At 42.8% G+C, this 19,640-nt stretch overlaps 1 protein-coding gene across 1 annotated transcript; it reads right to left on the bottom strand.

Moving 5' to 3' along the window:
* Nucleotides 1–1,137: 1,137 nt before the first annotated feature.
* Nucleotides 1,138–16,871, bottom strand: GTPBP4 (GTP binding protein 4). The gene is made up of 17 exons (XM_029078001.1): nt 16,764–16,871; nt 13,430–13,600; nt 12,092–12,195; nt 11,867–12,003; nt 11,272–11,372; nt 9,642–9,734; nt 8,813–9,004; nt 8,659–8,724; nt 7,728–7,817; nt 7,366–7,476; nt 7,060–7,137; nt 6,783–6,834; nt 6,028–6,128; nt 5,257–5,454; nt 3,748–3,813; nt 1,468–1,602; nt 1,138–1,311 (listed from the first exon to the last, which is right to left on the bottom strand). The coding sequence occupies exons 1-17, from the start codon at nt 16,809–16,811 to the stop codon at nt 1,159–1,161; spliced, it is 1,896 nt and encodes a 631-aa protein (XP_028933834.1). The 5' UTR covers nt 16,812–16,871; the 3' UTR covers nt 1,138–1,158.
* Between the last annotated feature and the right edge of the window lie 2,769 nt (nt 16,872–19,640).

Here is a 19,640-nt window from a genome sequence, read left to right as displayed (position 1 = left end):
CCTCTCTGCTTGGTAAGAAATTAAAATGCCGTACGAATGACTTTCTGTTGTTGGCGGTAAAAGGTACAGAATATTATGACCAATAAGAGCCAGTCGTCAGAGCTCAGCCCTCAACTGGCCACGCTGGATTACTGGCATAAACCTAGTTTTTGCCTTCGCTCCAGCAAATTTTGGCCAAGTGGCTTCTCTCTCTACTGTGCACTTCCAAGTTTACCCTGATATCACTTTAATCCTGCCTGTAGGTAAGGCCGACCCAGACCCTACACCGCTAACATATATTTCTATCCAAAACTATCTTAACTGCTCATGTGTGCAACCTGCCAAGCCTGACTACAAAATGACCTGCTTTTTGTTAAAACGCCAAATGGTGAGATCACCTTTTATATCCACGGCAAAGCTAGTAGCTAAGTTCACTTGAGACACAATTTTTCCACATGGATTTGTGAGAAAAAGCTGATTTAAATCATACCCTCCCATTTTAATAAAAATGAATGTGAATACGCCCACAAAAAAACCTTATAAAGTATCTTGAAAGGACAGGCAAGAAGGTTATACTATAAAATCTTACGTAAAAGCCTCCCACCAGATTGCTTGGTCCTGAACTGGTAAAGTCATAACCATGGTCAAATCTGGCTCCCTTGACACAGTCAGTGAAATTTATTGACCATTTCTGCTTTTCCAGCGGTCTGTTAGCGTGATTGCTGCCTCCACAGTCAGGTCCCATATTCCTAGTGATGATGATGGTATTTGTTAAGCGCTTACTATGTGCCAAGCATTGTTCTAAGCACTGGTAGCCATCCCTGGGGTGCAGGGTGAGGAGGAAAGGAGGGTCCCAAGCCCCACAGCACAGGGGCCGTTTGCCCAGGATCTCAAAGTGAGCTAGCAAGCTATCCTGTCCCCTCACCCTCCCCAGATGGTCACCAATATACCCATGTCTGATTCTGTGCCCATCAATATGAGAAAATAGGCAGAAAGGAAATCGCAGGGGATGGGGAGAGTTGGAGCAACAAACAAGGCTTCGACACAAATGCACAGCCAGGCAATCTACTGGCTTTGAATGTTTCTGGTCTCCAAATGGACATTTCAGCTTTAGGAACCACGTTTTCAAAAAAAAAAAAAAAAAAGACGACAAGCAGGTATGTTGATTCAGAAAGAGTTTTATCTTCTGCTTTTAGTGCCTTGCTTTCTTTTACCAGACAGCAAGTGCTTTGGCTTTAAATCAAATACATGCCTGTCTGCTTCTCCTTTCTTGCCCAAACGATTCATTTTCTTCTGGGCCTTTCTCATTATAGTCTTCGCTTTCTTGACCATCTGACAAGCAAACAAAATAAGATTTAGAAGATTCCGGCAGCCGTCTGTGTAACGGACACTTCCGAATGGCTCTAACATCTCTGGAGAAGACCCTATAGCATACAAAGTGATCTGGGGAAAAACGTCGAAACCTTCTTTGAAATAACCGGCACTTACTGTAACGTCCCGAAGACCAGAAACATCACGCGGTGGCCGTGAGGAACTACGGCTTCGGGCTAGGGATGTGGGAGGAACAGATTCTTCTCGTTTGCGTTTTCGAGTAACGCTCCGAGATCTTCTGGCATAATGGGCCTGAAATAAAAAAGGAAAGGAATTTAATGCCTCAGACCTCTAAGAGAAAAATTTAAAGAAAAATGGAAAAAAGTGAAGACGGTATAAAGTGACAAACACAAACATTCCCTTGATACTCAGAGACAATATTAAATGACAGTCACACTGGGAAATTCTATTTCTTGAGGGACTCTGTTTTTGAGGGGTGCATAGAGTCATAAATCCCCAACCATACATCAAATATTTCCCATATTTATAAATTCAATTTCAACACAACCTCAAGTATTGAGGTGGGATCCCTAAATTAGTTAGCAGGTCAGGACTGTCTGAACAAAAGCCTCTCTCCAATACTTTGTATTTTTTAAAAAAATCACTATAAACTTCCACCCGCTTTTTAGTTATTTTAGTGCTTTTCTCTCCAATGACTAATCTGTTCTCCCAGAAGCCATTCCAAACGCCTTTCCGCTGATCAGTCACCGCATTGGCATCTTTGGCTGCAAGAGACCAAGGTAAAGAAACCTGTGCATGCCTTTTTCCCACTTTGGTAAGGATCTCTAACTGGATAGCTGCCTCCATGAACCAGCTCTGATTTCACAAAGCACTTGGTTATGGAAAGTCACGATGAAGAGGAAGTTAGAGGGGATTATGAGAAACGGGTGAAGAAAATCCCAAGCAAGAGGGAGGTCTGTGGTTGGGGAATGCTAAAAAAAAGTTTCCCCAGTTCTCTCCAAACTCTGATTCCAGCTCAATTGTACCTATTTTTTCCTCCCACCCAGTTTTCACACAAGGTAACCAATTCTCTGCCCTGAGATGTCATTCCAAATCTGGTCCCAATGTTCCCCAATCCTTGCCTTTTCCTCTTCTGCATTACTCCAGATTCTTACTCTCCTCCTCTCTCTCCCCACTACCTGACTTGTCTCCAGGCCCATCAGCTCTCTAGACTGTAAGCTCACTGTGGGCAAAGAATGTGCCTGCTAATTTTGTTGTACTGTGCTCCCCCCAAGCCCTTACTGCAGCGCTCTGCACACAGTAACTGCTCAAAAAATACCATTGATTGACTGCCCACCACTGGTCCCTCAGAAGGCAGAATTTCCCTCTGAATTTCCTTCATTCGTCAGGATGTACGGAACTGAGCACGTGAGCATCTCTAAATGCATGAACATGTCTGGGTGATTCAGAGAAGTAAACAGGGTGACTCAGAGAAGCAGTTCTATACAAAAGGTAATGTATGTGAGAAAGCTAAGTAAGAAAATCTTAGGGGAAACGACAGAAGCGGTGACAAGAGTGGGAAATCGGAAGAGAAATTTAAGAAAACAAAAGGGAGGCTAACCCAAGAATAACATTTTAAGCAACATTTCTGAAACAGATAGAGGACACAAATGAGATCAAAATAACCAAAGTCAAGAATGGGTATATCTGCTAGTTTCAGTTTAATTTCTAAGATAATTTTCAGTCTCAATACATTTAATTCTCCAATTTATTGAGAAAACTCCTTAAAGTTGACCTGAATTAGAAAAATACAGGGTTAAAGGCCAAGGTAGGGAAGCAGCATGACCCAGTGGAAAGAGCATGGGCCTAAGAGTCAGAGGACCAGGGTTCTAATCCCAGCTCTTCCACTTGCCTGCTGTGTGACTTTGGTCAAGTCATTTAACTTCTCTGTGCCTCAGTTTCCTCAACTGCAAAATGGGGATTCTCTACTTGGACTGTGAGTCCCACATGAAACAGGGAACTGTGTTCAACCTGATTAACTTGTATCTACCCCAGAACTCAGAACAGTGCTTGAACACAGAAAGCGTTTAACAATCCCCCTTAGAAAAAAAAAGTTTGTGTGTCAATCCAAGAAACGTTATAGGCAGAGTAGTTTCAAAATACTGTTTCATAACTCTGTTCCATAAATTTATTGATTTAGTCCAATAGATTAGTATGTGTAAAGTCTACAGTTTAATTAGAGTCACTGTGAAGCAAAAATCTCTCCATGAAGGCACTCAGTTCAAGAGATAACTACCATTTTTACCATTTTCTCATAAAATAAAAGGACCTCGCTGAGTGCATCACTTTATGTCACCTTTTAAACCTCTGGCTAAAAATAATTCCCTGACAGTCACAGAAAACGTCATGCAAAAGCAAGCTACAAGGCCCAGAAACCATTTTAAACAGAATACTTACATCATCTTTACCATCCATATCAATACCAAGACTGCGCATCTCATTTTCCAAAGTCTTCCTCTGAACCTACAAAAGAAAGCAGAGTTAATTGGAAAGCTTTCCTTAACTTAACCTGATAATCTTTCCTAACCAAGGAATTTTCGTAAACCATACACGCCACACAAATTTCCGCAAACAGTATCACCTCTTAATAATAACGTTGGTATTTAAGAAAGAGAAAGTTGTTTTAGAGGGTTCTTGTGAGAAATATAGGAGCACAGGATTTCCAAGGTTTAGTCGATGACATTTTACAGGTGAATTTGAAAAACCACTGTTGAATTGAATTTGCTCTTAGGTAACAGACAAAGCCCATTACCAAGCTAGGAAGAGCACTCCTGATTCTAACACCCACACAGGACACCCCCATCCCTGGTAGGACTCCAGACATAAATTAATAAGTAATTTGAGTAACACAGGGCAGTTTGTGTAAATCTCTGGGGTGAAAACTCAATTCAAGCCCTGAGTTCCTAAATGGTTCATCTCAATCTGCTCAGTAACTGGAAAGCTGACATAAATTACTTTAGGGTGACATGGGACACTCATGATATCCAACTGCCTGAGGCCCCATATCACAAAGTAATTCTTTTCATAACCAGGGAGCATATTTTGAAGAAAATGAAAAACTGAATTACCCAAAAATATTTATAATGTGCAGTTTCACTTATAAGACTAGCATCTTTTCTTGCCTTTCCCAGAGACAAAACGCCTGAGTCACATTACCTTATAAATACTATGGTTTTTACTATCCATGTCAGAGCATAACTAGTCAAGCAAGAGACCAATCATATCACTCATGACAGCTCTTTTGGGATAGCCAAACCAATGGACTAGTTCTTTTCACAGTGAGAAAAACTGGAATAAAAAAAAAATTCAGGACACAGGAGCTTCCACAGTAAATAAAATAAAGACATTTCATTTCAAGAAGTATCTATTACTACAGCTAAAGCCCCTACTTAATTTTGTCAACATGAGGTGAGAACTAAGCAAAGGTATGACTCACATCAAGGTTCTTCTACTTGCCTTGTGTTTAGAAAACAAGATTCAGTTGTGTTTTCATACCTAAGGGTGCTTAAATTAGTACAAACACAATATAAAAGAGAAAATCCTTAAATCCCTAAAATAAAATCTCTTAACTGTAAGCTTATTGTGGGCAGGGAAGATGTCTACCAACTCTCCCAAGCGCTTAATACAGTGCTCTGCAAACAGTAAGCATTCACTAAAAACCCCTTCACATCTGAATTTAGGTCCCATCCAAAATCCAAAAGACCCAAGGGGAATCAGAAGAGAAGTGCAAAGGATGAATTCAATCAATGAACCAAAAGATGAGACAAATACAGTATGACAAATAAACCTGTCAAGTCTCCGAGAGCTATAGCAAATGAGATTTCTTAGTTTAACAGAAGATTGTCAAAAATGCTAAACAGAGAGGTCATGCCCCTCCAGAAAGAGCTGCTCTTGGCAAATCTTTACCTTTTTAGCTGTCCGAGGCATTCTGGGGCCCTGCTTATCCTTTTCTTTGGATTGTAGAATTTTTAGTTTCTTCTTCTCTCTAATCTGTTGCGCTAGCTGTCGTATTTCCATCATTTCCTCATCTTCGCTTTCTGATTCACTGTCATATTCGCCAGCAGCCTTTCTCAGCTCTTCCTCTTCCTCCAAGTCTTCCAATTTCTTTAAAACAAAAAGCCAACACAATTGCACATTCAATTAAGGGAACTAAAAACCGAATGACACTCCTTAGGTAATCAGCTTTGCCTGGGAATCACCTTCCTATCCGACCCACTTCTAAAGGAAGAAAATAAAAGCCCCGTGAAGCACACTTAGTATATGCTCAACCCTTATACCAGCTGTAACATGTTGGCTAGCAGCATGGCCTACTGGGAAGAGAAGGGCCTGGGAGTCAGAGGGACCTGGGTTCTAATTCCGGTTTAGCCACCTGTCTGCTCTGTGACCTTAGGCAAACTGCGTCACTTTTCTGGGCCTCAGTTACCTCATCTGCACCTACCCCATTGCTTAGTATAGTTCCTGGCACATCATAAAACGCTTAACAAATACCATTAGAAAAAATAAAAACAATGATACAGAAGAACTTCATGGCTACTAAATTTTAGTCTACCTCCCCAGAAGGAAAAGCACAGTTAAAATAAGATGACTTTAAAAATGGGTCAAGACTGCCCCCAACTTCAAGTGCAACGTAGCGTACCAAAGGTAAAACCTGACAAAAGCAAAGAATGAAACCATCACCTTCATGATGTCTGGGTCGATATAATCAGCTATGTTGTGGCCTTCCCAGATCTCTGGTATCTTGTCATATTTTTCAGATGAGTTCATTAGATCCCAGTATTCTTAAAAAAAAAAAAGGGCATTAATTTTAACACAAAAACATATCTTAAGGTTTAATACTGTGAGTCTCATGTAGGAGATGGACTGTATCCAACCTAATTAGCTTGTACCAACCCAGTGCTCAGTTCAGTGCCTGGGTCATAGTAAACACTTACATACAATAAAAAAGTCACATTTAGCTTTCTATTAAGAGGATATTTTACTCCTTACTACATCAGACCTAGAAGGGCTCAATACTATTGATGATAGAAATAGGATGTTTAGTAACTAAGGACATACACCTGAATACGGCCTGCTGTGGTACGGTAGGTAGCATGACGCTAGTTTTCTTTAAACACGGGGTTTTTCAAGAACAAAAGTCTCTGTGTTCTAGGTAAGCTGGCTGTAGTTGTATTCTTAAAATATAAACTACACTCAAGCACAAACGTTAGATACATACAAAAAAAACCCTAAAACAGCTCACTAACAGTGTGTGCTCAATTATTATAATGAAAAGGATCATGAGAAATTTGAAGGCCAAAGCTCCAGTTTCCTAGAAGAACACTAACAATGCTACATTAAGAGCCTCTAATTTTTAAGACACCAAATCTTTGTTAAGGTTTTCCTGGAAAGCTTCTTAAAAATATCGATTATATGGCATGTTTTATAGCACTTACTCTGAAGATCCAAAATGTAGTCATCTCCCATTTCCAGCTCAAGATCTCGCTCCTATAACAATCAAGCAGGGTAGTTCTTTTTTTTTTTTTTTACAAATGATGAGATCACATATAAAATTCACCCTAAACTCCTCTAGAGCCTAGCAAGGTACTCTTAGTTGAGTTTTTCTGTGCCATTCCCTCCCTCTCCTTTCTTGAGTCAAATTTATAACCCACTATCCGCCCCACTCAACACCCAGGACCAAGGAAAGCAGGGCTACTGTTTTCAACAACCTACCCTTTTCCTTTTAGGCATATCAACGTCCATTCTTTTCTTACGTGCTACTACTCCATCTGGAATAAATGGCGGCCTCTCCTGAGAAAGTAGGAAAGGGATCACTTGAGTATTTTTTTTTAAATGACGTGCAAACTTTCTCTACGCATGCAGTCTACTAACTTCCCAAAATGAAATTCTTTATCCAAGTCCCTGATAGCAAAGTTCACATAACAAACAATACACCAACTGTCATCTCCTGACAGCATAAGCGGAGAAAAAAATGTTATTCCCCACTTCAAAGTCTCTGGACAGAAGAGATGAGCTCACCTTATTATCTCTTTTGCTGGGCACAGCTAAATGCAGTCGGTTCAGGACTTCATTCACCTTATTTCCTTTCATTTTGGTCTCAACGCGGTGAGTCAAAAGCCTGTCACAAGCCTAGCCACAAAGAATTAAGAAACAAAATCCAAGGGATCCGACAAGACACAGAACCCAAGCACCATATTTTTCTTCAGCACCTCTCTCACCCCCAAACCTCCTAGTCACACAATATGGAATAGGACAGAAAGGGATTCGTAGAGCGGTTCCACGAAAGCTCAGCATTTTAAAACAGGCTCAGACTCTTTATATCAATTCCCCAAAGTGAAAAATGAAAATCAATTATTAATATAATGGCAGGAGACTCTTACCTCTGTTTTCACTTTAATTACACCTTCCTCAGTCAAGGTGCTGGTCTCTATTACAGAAAGCCCCTCTGCCTCCAAATTTGCAAATATTTTCTGGAAACCAGAGACAAAATAGATGATTAGCTTTCAAGTCTGCCAAAAAACCTATGAATTTCTTACCATCTTCCAAACTAACACTTCACTATCTCACCATCATCTACATTTACTATGTTTACTACCGTGATAAATGTACCATATATGAAACCTAGGGACTTTCCCACCACTAGAACATTCAGTCCTTGGTCCACACAAACCCACTACAAAGAGTTTTTGTAGTACATCCCCCTACTGTTAGCTAACAGAATAGGTAATCAGGGGCAAATTCCATGAAACTTTTTCGATCTGCCACTAAGTGCGGATAGACAACAATCTTCCCTAAAAACAGTGATCCAGACGAAAAACCTCCCAACTCCAACAGACATTGGCAACACAAGCTTTCCATGGAGCAGCCTTTCCATGGAGCAGCATGTTTTTGCCGACAACTGAGGGAAGGACAAACATACTGCTGTAGCTGCTCGACTTTCATGTTTGCATCTCTGCAAATGCCACTCAGTGGAAGACCCTGGACAGTTTAGCAGGTTTATGGAAATTGTGCAACAAGATCAAAGCCATTGCAATACACCCCAGGAGAGTCTCAAATCTGGCAGTAGACTAGTTAAGCTATACTGACCACTCACCTACTGAACTGCAAATTCACCAAAATTTAGCAGCAGACACCCATTCCCGGTGTGTTCTTTCACATCCCATGTCTGGACAGACACATCCTTTCATCATTTTATTAAAACCGTAACACAAGTTAGAAAGAGGATTCTGAAATCCCATCTGTTATTGCTTCACATGAAATAATAGGTCGGAAACATGCCTGAAGAAAAAGAGTGTGGAGAAACTTTCCTACCTGTTCGTCTTCTGAAAGTTCAGAAATTCTTTTCACATCACATTTGTTTGCCACAATTATCAGCGGCTAGGAAGACAAAAAAATTAAGTTGTCACCTTGCCTCTTGGAGCGATACAAAATAGTGGGTTTAGTTCATTTTGTTCACCAGACCTACTTTATTGGCAAAGAGTGGCTTGATATTCTGGAAGAGTTCTAGCTGGTCCTCCAAACTATGACCACACTGTTCAGATACATCCATTACAAAGAGAACGGCAGCACGGAGATGGGCCAATGCGGTGATGGCCTGCATCTCAATGGTGTTCCTGTCTTCCAGAGGGTGATCCAGAATCCCAGGGGTATCAACCACCTGAAAAGTTAGACGCAACACATGGGGTTACTGCAGAGGAGATTTCTTCCGAAACTTGAATTTCTGGCTTTGGTCATTTATATTGGGGGACTTGGTGAACCTGGCAGATCGTGTTTATTGTGGGCCCTGGAAAAACCAGAAAGAGCATGTGGAATTCTAAACAACTCTCATTCTGGCCTTTAACTTAACACCCGGGGCTGGGTGGTGTTAATTGTTTATCTGACACAGGCATTTTGTTAGTATCTGTAGGCTGCCTCGACGGATTTAGGGTGAATTGAGGATTTAAGGATTAAATGCTGTTTGATACCAGAGCGAGAAAACTCAGCACGTTCTTCAGATAAAAAGGGATGAAGGAAGACAAAGCAGGAATCCCACAGCTACCCAATTCCTCGGAATAAGGAAGGTGATCCACCCCGTGGCAGTTCTAGAAGAAAAGGTGTGTTTCTCTGTCTACCTTGAGAGATAATTCAAGTTCATTATGACTCGGGAATCGTTTTTCTCTATTTCCCTTCCTTTGAATTTCTTTCCCCAACTAACCCTACCCTGCACAACCTAAAAAATGGCTAGATACTCAGAGGATACAGTGTTTTAGCAGTCATTACAACAAAACTCATTTCTGATTAATAACACTTCTCACCTGCCAACGCAGATATTTGTAATCCATATGCCCGACAAACAAAGATTTGGTGGTGAAGGCATAAGGCTGAACATCCACATCTGCTCTCGTCACCTTAAAAAACAAATCACAAGATCAAAACCCAAATCCAATTTCAAAAGGAGGGAAATATATTATTTTCTAATAGTAAACACAAACATCTACCTAATGTCACCTCTCCAAAATTCTATCAGTCTGTGCTAGTATACAAAAACAGATATGCATTCTTGAGAAAATAAGCTCATTAAATTAAAGATTCATGGGAAACATGGCCACATTTCAAAAACCTCACAATTGCTGCCTAAACCTCACAAATGCTGCCTAAACTAGCCTGTCAAGTGAGCAAACTACAAGCAACCTTTGGTTTACACCGTGCACAATGGAGGTACATTTTAAGACAAAGGAATCTAAAATGAGTAAGTGTTCATTAAATTGTTTTAGATATGAAATAGGAATTAGGTTTCAGACCCAAACTGAGTATTTATTCCCATTACATGCTATAAGCACCTTCCTTTATCCCTCTTAAGGACAATCTTTACAAAGCACCATAGAGGCACCACTCACTTTACCCGGGAGATAAATTCTGAGAAAAGGCAGGATGCTCCGTTTTGCCTTACGAGAGGTTGAACAGACACTGTTAGGGAATTAGGAAACGCTCTTCCAATAATGCACCTGTCTGAATAAACCACGATGTGGTCAGAAAAAATGGCTGCGCACACACGGGTAGTGTTGGTCAAGGTGCAGGTATTAGAATTCAAGTTTTCCTTCACGTGTGGCTCATTACTCAGTGGAAAGAGCACGGGCTTTGGAGTCAGAGGTCATGGGTTCGAATCCCAGATCGGCCACTTGTCAGCTATGTGACTGTGGGCAAGTCACTTCACTTCTCGGTGCCTCAGTTCCCTCATCTGTTAAATGGGGATGAAGACTGTGAGCCCCACGTGGGACAACCTGATTCCCCTGTGTCTACCCCAGCGTTTAGAACAGTGCTCGGCACATAGTAAGCGCTTAACAAATACCAACATTATTATTATTATTAGGATGGTATCCTGAAGTTGTAAGGAAACTCAGTGATCTCATTTTAGCTTACTGCTTAAAAGAGTAGCAAAGATTTCCCAGATATCCAAGGTACTGGTTTTCTAAAGGGCCAACTACTTTTGAAAGTCAACATTCTCCTACATAGTCCCCCAATCCTTTCTGATTAGACAACATGGCACTTTAAGGAGCCACGACCTTTTATTTTATACTGGTTGGGAGGACACTGCCTCAAGCTTTCAAGTGCACCCATTATGGGAACAAATATGATGGTGGAACACAATTCCAGGGCATGCCCAGAAGCTTTCCACAGCCCCCAGTGTGCAAAAGCATACCAGTTGGCGAGCACTGATTATCTATAAAATCTACACTGCAAAAGATTAGGGCCCAGGCTCAAAAAACCCCCCACAAAAACCATTAGTAAAGAGTCCAGATAGGTAAAAACCAATCTGATTCAGAAAATATTAATTCTTTTAGCCTTATAGGAGAAGATTTCAACACTTAACTTTTTCACTTGCCCTCGTCTGGTTCACTTTTCTTTTTTTTTTTTTTTTTTTTTTACTGTGAAGCACAAACCAACCTTATTGATGAAGCTGGATTTTCCAACATTTGGGTAACCACACAGGAGAAGGGTCCGTGTATTGGGGTCAATAGTTGGCAAGCGGGAGAGATGCTGACGCACTGTGAACAGTTAAAATTGAATGTGCTGAATTTCAAGTAAAAGAGCAGATCTTGGTCTAGTCAAGATTCTTTTTCTGTAACGACCCACAGTAGTTAAAATTAAGGACAATAGTTTCATGATTTCTCTAGACTGTAAACTCATTGAGGGCAAGGAACATAACCGCCAACTCTGTTGTACTGTACTCTCCCAAATGCTTAGTTCAGAACTCTGCACACAGTAAGCACTCAATAAATACCACTGATTGATGATTTCTATTTCCCAAGTTAAAGAGAAAACTGGCGGAAAGTTAAGGAGCTTAAAGTGCTTAGAGGAACAATGTTCTGAAAAGAAGCTAAGATCTTTAAATCTGAAACAAAACATTCAACTAAAATTCTTTCATTTTATAATCACAATCTGAAAAAAACAAAACTTTAGAAAGCTGTTGTGAGCATAATGGAAAAATAATGGATTAATCAAGGCACCTGAAACATCCTGTACCCAAATCCTACCGTACCTTGTTCCAGATACTCCAAACTCTGCTTCTGCCTTTTGACAATTGTACACATACGTCCCAGAGCTGCACGTTTAAGCTGTTTGCAGCGATAGAGAGAATCACCATATTTCATCAGCCGCACGTAATCCTTGGCAACACTTGAAAACAAAAAAATAAATGTGAACACCTTTATCCTGATAGCAACCTGGTTGACAAACACAGGAGAAGGAACATAAAATGTCTTACTTGTCCACTAGATTCTTGGCAATATTAATTTGACCTAATGCCAATTTATAGTGATCTTTGTCATAAAGGACATTCATCAGGTCAGCATAAAATGGGTGGATATCCTGCAAGATATAAAAATGGAATTTCAACTTCTGCAAAATGACTCACTAACAAATTAAAACATTCAGTAGCAAACAAAATAGATTGGCAATACCCAGGCTTTTCCAGTGAAACTCTGATAGTGTGGAAGACGTTTAAAAAGTATATTTTTGACAAATTCCACTCCCAGCTTCCAATTTATATTAATAATTACTGAGTAATATTGACTGCTTTCACCCTAAGGATGAAGAACTTAACATTTCTCCAATCAGTGGACGAAAAATTTGCCAAATAGAGGTGGTGGTCCCCTAGAGTGACAAATACAGAACAATGCTCCAGTATTAAATTTATTCCATTTACTGAGAGCTAATGAAAATATTTCCCCTTCGTCTTCCCCTCTTCACTCTTTTACAGTGCACAATTCACTCCCAATATGCATTTTCCAAGTCCCCGCACCTTAAAATTGAGCCAAATTGATTCTTCAGAGTTGGGATCCCAGCCACAGTCCAAGAAGTGTGACAACCGCGACCCCTCCTATTCTTTCTCCCGTTGCAAACCCCACCCCACTTTCCTTCTATTCTCTCCTCTCCTGGATGGTGATGAGGCACCCAGCTCACGCCTCTGGGCAGGTGAGGAAGGGGAGCAAATGTTCATCCTACTTCTGGGTTATTCAAAAAAAGCGGGTCGGGGGAGGAGCCAGTCCTGCAGGGTGAATGGCCCTCCAGTTTTTGGAGCTGGACTCCCAGCCTCGCTCATTCCGGGCCATTGACAAGACCTGAGAGTTTCCAATAGTGGTTACTGGGCCTTGTTAGTTCCTTCAAACCCATCATGTCTCAGTTTCCACTCCCCATAAAATCTTGCTCCATTTCCATTCCTGCACTCCAGGTGAGAATTGGCACCGCGGCAGGGGGTTGATGTTTAAATAGAAAAGACAGGACTGCCTCCCCTCCTAGGAGACTCAACTAGAGTCATGGCCCCTTTTTCTAAATCCGAACAGTGCACCCATTTCTGAAGCATCTTAGAAAATCAAGGCGCAGCAGCCGAGCAAAGGCTAGTGGAGCGGTTCCCAGTCAACTCTCCCCACACCAAAAAGAGTGTTCTTCAATGAATACACCTTTCCTCAAGTGGTTTCTTAGTCTTTATAGCTCCAAGTCTATTTTTTCCATTAGACTTTATTGAACACACTCCAAAGTAGGGGCATTCATTAAAATATTACAGTAAAATAAATAAAAGCATAACATCTCCAAAGTCACTTACATCAAGTTTGGGGAAATCTGTTAAGATTTGGGTGAGTCTGTCATGGTAGTTCTGCTGAGTAAATTTGACCTTTCGCATATAAAACTGTCGAATGCGGTGGATTTGGTAATGTTTATGGATAACCGTGGGAGTCTTCCGTTGGGTCTTTGACAGTGTGAGGTCTATAAAATCCTGCAATCAAAGAAAGTTTTTAAACAGAGCTTTCCATCACTTCACATCACTCAGTGCCCAAATATTTAAAACAATTCACCACTCTAGATAAGCACAGGGAACTGTCCTTTAAAATGACAACTGCAGCTCCCATGCATTTCATCTCCGGTGACTATTCGCGTACCCCAGAGATCTCAAAATGAAATTGTCTCACTCACAACTCTCTTAATTCTGTACTTTCAAAAAATATTCTTAAAACCGACTACAACGTAAGCTCCTTTTGGGCAGGGAACATGTCTACCGACTCTGTTGTTTTGGACTCTACTAAATTTAGTACAATGCTCTCTCCCCAGCAGTCATCGATGAGGACAATGTTATCGTATACGACTCTTAAAACAAACTAATTTTCTATCAAAGGTTGCAATTGCATCAGACACTTGCTTGGATGAGTCATTTAACTTCTCCCTGCCTTAATTTCCTTCTCAGCAAAATGGGATGTTAGATACAAGATATTATGATTATCTCACAACGACCCCAGAGTTCATCACGAAGCTTGGCACAGAGTAAATCCTTAATGCCATCACACTTTTGGTTATTACTACAATAAATGTCATCTGACAGACAACAAAAACTATAATGGCCTTGATTTTTTTTTCACTGCTTTTAAAAACAGTCTGTTCCATTGGGATTAACAGAGCGTGCATCATGGTAAGCTCTGGAAGGAAATAATATTCCCAATAATGGGTAAACACTGATATATACGAATGTTTTACTGTGGACATAAATCTAATAATATATTATACACTCTGCCAGATTGTTTTATGTACTGGATTTTAAAGTCCTTGAGGGACAGGGATCACGTCTACCAATTGCACTGTACTTTCCTGAGCACTTAGGGCTCAATAAATACTATTGATGGACTGTCATAAATGTAATTTTCCAAGCACTTGGGGCTCAATAAATACTGTTGAAATACTGTCACAAAAGGGCCATGCCTTTTGCATAAACTCCCTTTTTGGACACCCAGGGGGCACCCACTCCAGAGAAAAATATGGCCAGATGAGGCTCTGGAGCACATGGTTTCACAGAGGAGCTGTGGAATCTGTCATTCATTCATTGAATCGTATTTATTGAGCGCTGACTGTGTGCAGGGCACTGTATTAGCGCTTGGCTCTTGCCACTAAGCCGCACTGCTTTTCTCAACCCTGTCAGAATGCCACTGGTTGTGGTTAGAGGGTCCTTTCCCAAGCGTTTAGTGGAGTGTTCTGACACAGCAAAGGCTCCACAAATACGATTAATAATAATAATGTTGACATTTGTTAACAACAGTGATATTTACTGAACACCTGCTATAATAATAATAATAATAATGTTGGTATTTGTTAAGCGCTTACTATGTGCCCAGCACTGTCCTAAGCGCTGGGGGAGATAGTAATAATAATGTTGGTATTTGTTAAGCGCTTACTATGTGCCCAGCACTGTTCTAAGCGCTGGGGTAGACACAGGGGAATCAGGTCGTCCCACGTGAGGCTCAGTCTTCATCCCCATTTTACAGATGAGGGAACTGAGGCCCAGTAAAGTGACTTGCCCACAGTCACACAGCTGACAAGTGGCAGAGGCGGGATTCGAACCCCTGACCTCTGACTCCCCAGCCCGGGCTCTCTCCACTGAGCCCTGCTGCTTCTCTAAAGAGCATAAAGTACTTGTTAAGTGCTTCCTATGCGCAGAGCACTGTGCTAAGCGCTGGGGTAGATACAGGGTCATCAGGTTGCCCCACGTGAGGCTCCCAGTTCAACCCCATTTTCCAGATGAGGTCACTGAGGCCCAGAGAAGGGAAGGGACTGGCCCACGGTCACACGGCAGACAAGTGGCAGGGGCGGGATTCGAACCCCTGACCTCTGACTCCCAAGCCCGGACTCTTTCCACTGGGCCACGCTGCTTCTCTAAAGAGCACGAAGTAGTTGTTAAGCGCTTCCTATGCACAGAGCACTGTGCTAAGCGCTGGGGTAGATACAGGGCAGCGTGGCTCAGTGGAAAGAGCCCGGGCTGGGGAGTCAGAGGTCAAGAGTTCGAATCCCGGCTCTGCCACTTGTCAGCTGTGTGACTGTGGGCAAGTCACTTCACTTCTCTGTGCCTCAGTTACCTCATCTGTAAAACGGGGATGAAGACTGTGAGCCCCACGTGGGGTGACCCGATTCCCGTGTCTACCCCAGCGCTTAGAACAGTGCTCTGCACATAGCAAGCGCTTAACAAATACCTACATTATTATTATTATCAGGTTGCCCCACGTGAGGCTCCCAGTTCAACCCCATTTTCCAGATGAGGTCACTGAGGCCCGGAGAAGGGAAGGGACTGGCCCACGGTCACACGGCGGACAAGGGGCCGAGGCGGGATTCGAACCCATGACCCGGAAGGAGCCCCGGGCCAGGGAGGCAGAGGTCATGGGTTCGAATCCCGGCTCTGCCCCTTGGCAGCTGGGTGACTGGGGGCAAGTCCCTTCTCTGGGCCTCAGTGACCTCATCTGGAAAATGGGGATGAAGACTGGGAGCCCCACGTGGGCCCACCCGATTCCCCCGTGTCTACCCCGGCGCCTAGACCAGTGCTGGGCACAGAGTAAGCGCTTAACCAATACCAACATTATGAAGAAGCAGTGTGGCTCGGTGAAAAGCGCGTGGGCTCCGGAATCAGAGGTCCTGGGTTCGACTCCCGGCGCTGCCACTTGGCAGCTGGGTGACGGGGGGGCCTCAGTGACCTCATCTGGAAAATGGGGATGAACCGGGAGCCTCACGTGGGGCAACCTGATTAAAATATATCTCCCCCAGCGCTTCGAACAGTGCTCTGCACATAGTAAGCGCTTAACAAAGACCAACAACAACAAAAAATGACCTCTGACTCCCCAGCCCGGGCTCTTTCCACCGGGCCCCGCTGCTTCTCAATGAATGAATGAATGAATGAATGAATGAGTGAGTGAGTGAGTGAATGAATGAACGCAGGCCGGCGCGCGGACGCCTCGGGGCCGATCCGGTTCGGTCCGGTCCGCGCAGGCTGCAGGCCCAGCTGCGGCGCACGTGGCCCCCGACCGGAAGCCGCTGGCGCGCGCGCGCGCCCGACCCGGCCGCGCGGCCGCCCCTCCCCGCCCCCCCCCCCCCCCGCGTCCCGGGGAGAAGGCCGGGCCGGCCGTTACCTTGGCGGTCGGGACGACCATAATCTTCTTGAAGTTGTAAAGCGCCATGATCGCGGCTCCTTCGCCGCCGCTCCAGCCGCCACGACCGGCGGCGGAGGAGGAGGAGGGGGGCGGGACTTCCGGTCGAGGAGGGGCGGGGAGGAAGGGGAGCTTCGCCTGTTGAGTGACGCGAGACACTTCCTCTTTCCGGGGGCGCGAGGCCGCGTCACTCCCCCCCTCCCCCACCCCGCCTCCGCCTCTACAGCGACCTCTGGCGGCCCAAGGGCCACGCTGCAGCCCTCGTCCTGGGGCCCGAGCGCCGAGGGGCCTCTGAAGGACCGAGGAAGGGAGGAGGAAATAATGATTATAATCATCATCATCATCATCATGATAATAATAATAAATAAAAATAATGATGATATTTCTTAAGCGCTTACTAGGTTCCAAGCACCTTTCTAAGTGCTGGGTAGATATTATTACAAGGTAATCAGGTTGGACATGGTCCCTGTCCCACATGAGGCTCACACTCAATCCCCATTTTACTGATGAGGTAATAACAATAATAATAATAATTAATAAATGAAAATAATGATGGTATTTCTTAAGCGCTTACTATGTTCCAAGCACCTTTCTAAATGCTGGGGTAGATATTATTACAAGGTAATCAGGTTGGACACGGTCCCTGTCCCACATGAGGCTCACACTCAATCCCCATTTTACTGATGAGGTAATAACAATAATAATAATAATTAATAAATGAAAATAATGATGGTATTTCTTAAGCGCTTACTATGTTCCAAGCACCTTTCTAAATGCTGGGGTAGATATTATTACAAGGTAATCAGGTTGGACACGGTCCCTGTCCCACATGAGGCTCACACTCAATCCCCATTTTACTGATGAGGTAATAACAATAATAATAATAATTAATAAATGAAAATAATGATGGTATTTCTTAAGCACTTACTATGTTCCAAGCACCTTTCTAAGTGCTGGGTAGATATTATTACAAGGTAATCAGGTTGGACACAGTCCCTGTCCCACATGAGGCTCACACTCAATCCCCATTTTACTGATGAGGTAATAATAATCATTATGATTGTTATTATTATTAAAAATAATGATGATATTTCTTAAGCGCTTACTATGTTCCAAGCACCTTTCTAAATGCTGGGGTAGATATTATTACAAGGTAATCAGGTTGGACACAGTCCCTGTCCCACATGAGGCTCACACTCAATCCCCATTTTACTGAGGTAATAATAATAATAATAATAACAATAATAATAATTAATAAATGAAAATAATGATGGTATTTCTTAAGCACTTACTATGTTCCAAGCATCTTTCTAAATGCTGGGGTAGATATTATTACAAGGTAATCAGGTTGGACACAGTCCCTGTCCCACATGAGGCTCACACTCAATCCCCATTTTACTGAGGTAATAATAATAATAATAATAACAATAATAATAATTAATAAATGAAAATAATGATGGTATTTCTTAAGCGCTTACTATGTTCCAAGCATCTTCCTAAGTGCTGAGGTAGATATTATTATTATAAGGAAATCAATTTGGACACAGTCTCTGCCCCACATGAGGCTCACACTCAATCCCCATTTTATTGATGAGGTAATAATGATGATGGTATTAAGCACTTACTATGTGCCAAGCACTGTTCTAAGCGCTGGGCTAGATACAAAGTAATCAGGTTGTCCCACATGGAACTCACAGTCTTAATCCCCATTTTACTGATGAGGTAACTGAGGCCCAGGGAAAAGAATAATAATAATGATGATGGTATTTGTTAAGCGCTTACTATGTGCCAAGCACTGTTCTAAGCGCTGGGGTAGATACAAAGTAATGAGGTTGTCCCACGTGGGGCTCACAGACTTAATCCCCATTTTACAGATAAGGGAACTGAGGCACAGAGAAGTCAAGTGACTTGCCCACAGTCACACAGCTGCTAAATGGCGGAGCCGGGATTATAATGCGGAGGAGGAAGCAGAATGTGAGGGAGGTGGGAGGGAGGGAAAGAAGATGAAGAAGAGGAAGAAGGCGAGGGTGGAGAAGAGAAGCCGTGTGGCCTCATGGAAGGAGCTTCATGGGCCTGGGAAGCTGAGGATCTGGATTCGAAGTCTGACTCTGCCGCTTGCCAGCTGTGTGACCTGGGGCAAATCACTTCACTTCTCTGTGCCTCCATTTTCTCATCTGTATAATGGGGTTTAAATCCTACTCCCTGCCTCTAAGACTCTGAGGGAACATTGCATGCCACCTGATTAGCTTGCCTCTACCCCAGAGCCTGACACATTAAAAAAAAGAAGTTGAGGAGGGAGGATGTGAAAGGAAGATGCAGAGAGAGGGAGGGGAAATAACTCCCTCCCTCTTCATATCCCACTCTGCCCACCTTCATAGCCTTATTGAATTCACATCTCCTCCAAGAGGCCTTCCCTGACTAAGCCCTAATTTCCCCTCCTCCCTCCTCCTTCCGTCTCCTCTGCACTTGGATCGGAACGCTTTAAGCACTTGATATTCACCCGTCTCTCCGCCTCACGGCACTTAAGTACATAAACGAGATTTATTTGAATGCCGGTCCTCCCTTCTGGACTGCAAATTCCTTGTGGGCAAGGAATAAGTCTACCAACAGAGCTGTACCGTACTCTCCAAAGTACAGAGTAAGCTCTAAATAAATACTATTGATTGGTCGATGGAAATGATTAATCAAAAATAAGAGGAGTTGAGCAGGGGTTTGTGTTTAAATGGGAGAGTTTAATCTAGTTTTAATGACAATAAATTTCATCCTCAATCCAGGAAATGGGGAGGTGGGGGGAGGGAGGATGGGATGCGAGATGGCACCAAAGCGAGACTGCGATGACCCATCTGACTGGTTCCAACC

The sequence above is a fragment of the Ornithorhynchus anatinus genome, chromosome 13, assembly GCF_004115215.2.
Source record: "Ornithorhynchus anatinus isolate Pmale09 chromosome 13, mOrnAna1.pri.v4, whole genome shotgun sequence".
Classification (NCBI taxonomy): Eukaryota; Metazoa; Chordata; class Mammalia; order Monotremata; family Ornithorhynchidae; genus Ornithorhynchus; species Ornithorhynchus anatinus.
This window is presented reverse-complemented; position numbering and strand designations above follow the sequence as displayed.

Coding starts and splice junctions, on each gene's coding strand:
- GTPBP4 (XM_029078001.1), bottom strand. CDS start 16,811: ATGGCGCTTTACAACTTCAAGAAGATTATGGTCGTCCCGACCGCCAAG. Junction 13,601..16,763: donor TGGTCGTCCCGACCGCCAAG/GTAACGGCCGGC, acceptor CTTTGATTGCAG/GATTTTATAGACCTCACACT. Junction 7,477..7,727: donor TAATTAAAGTGAAAACAGAG/GTAAGAGTCTCC, acceptor CTTTGTGGCTAG/GCTTGTGACAGGCTTTTGAC.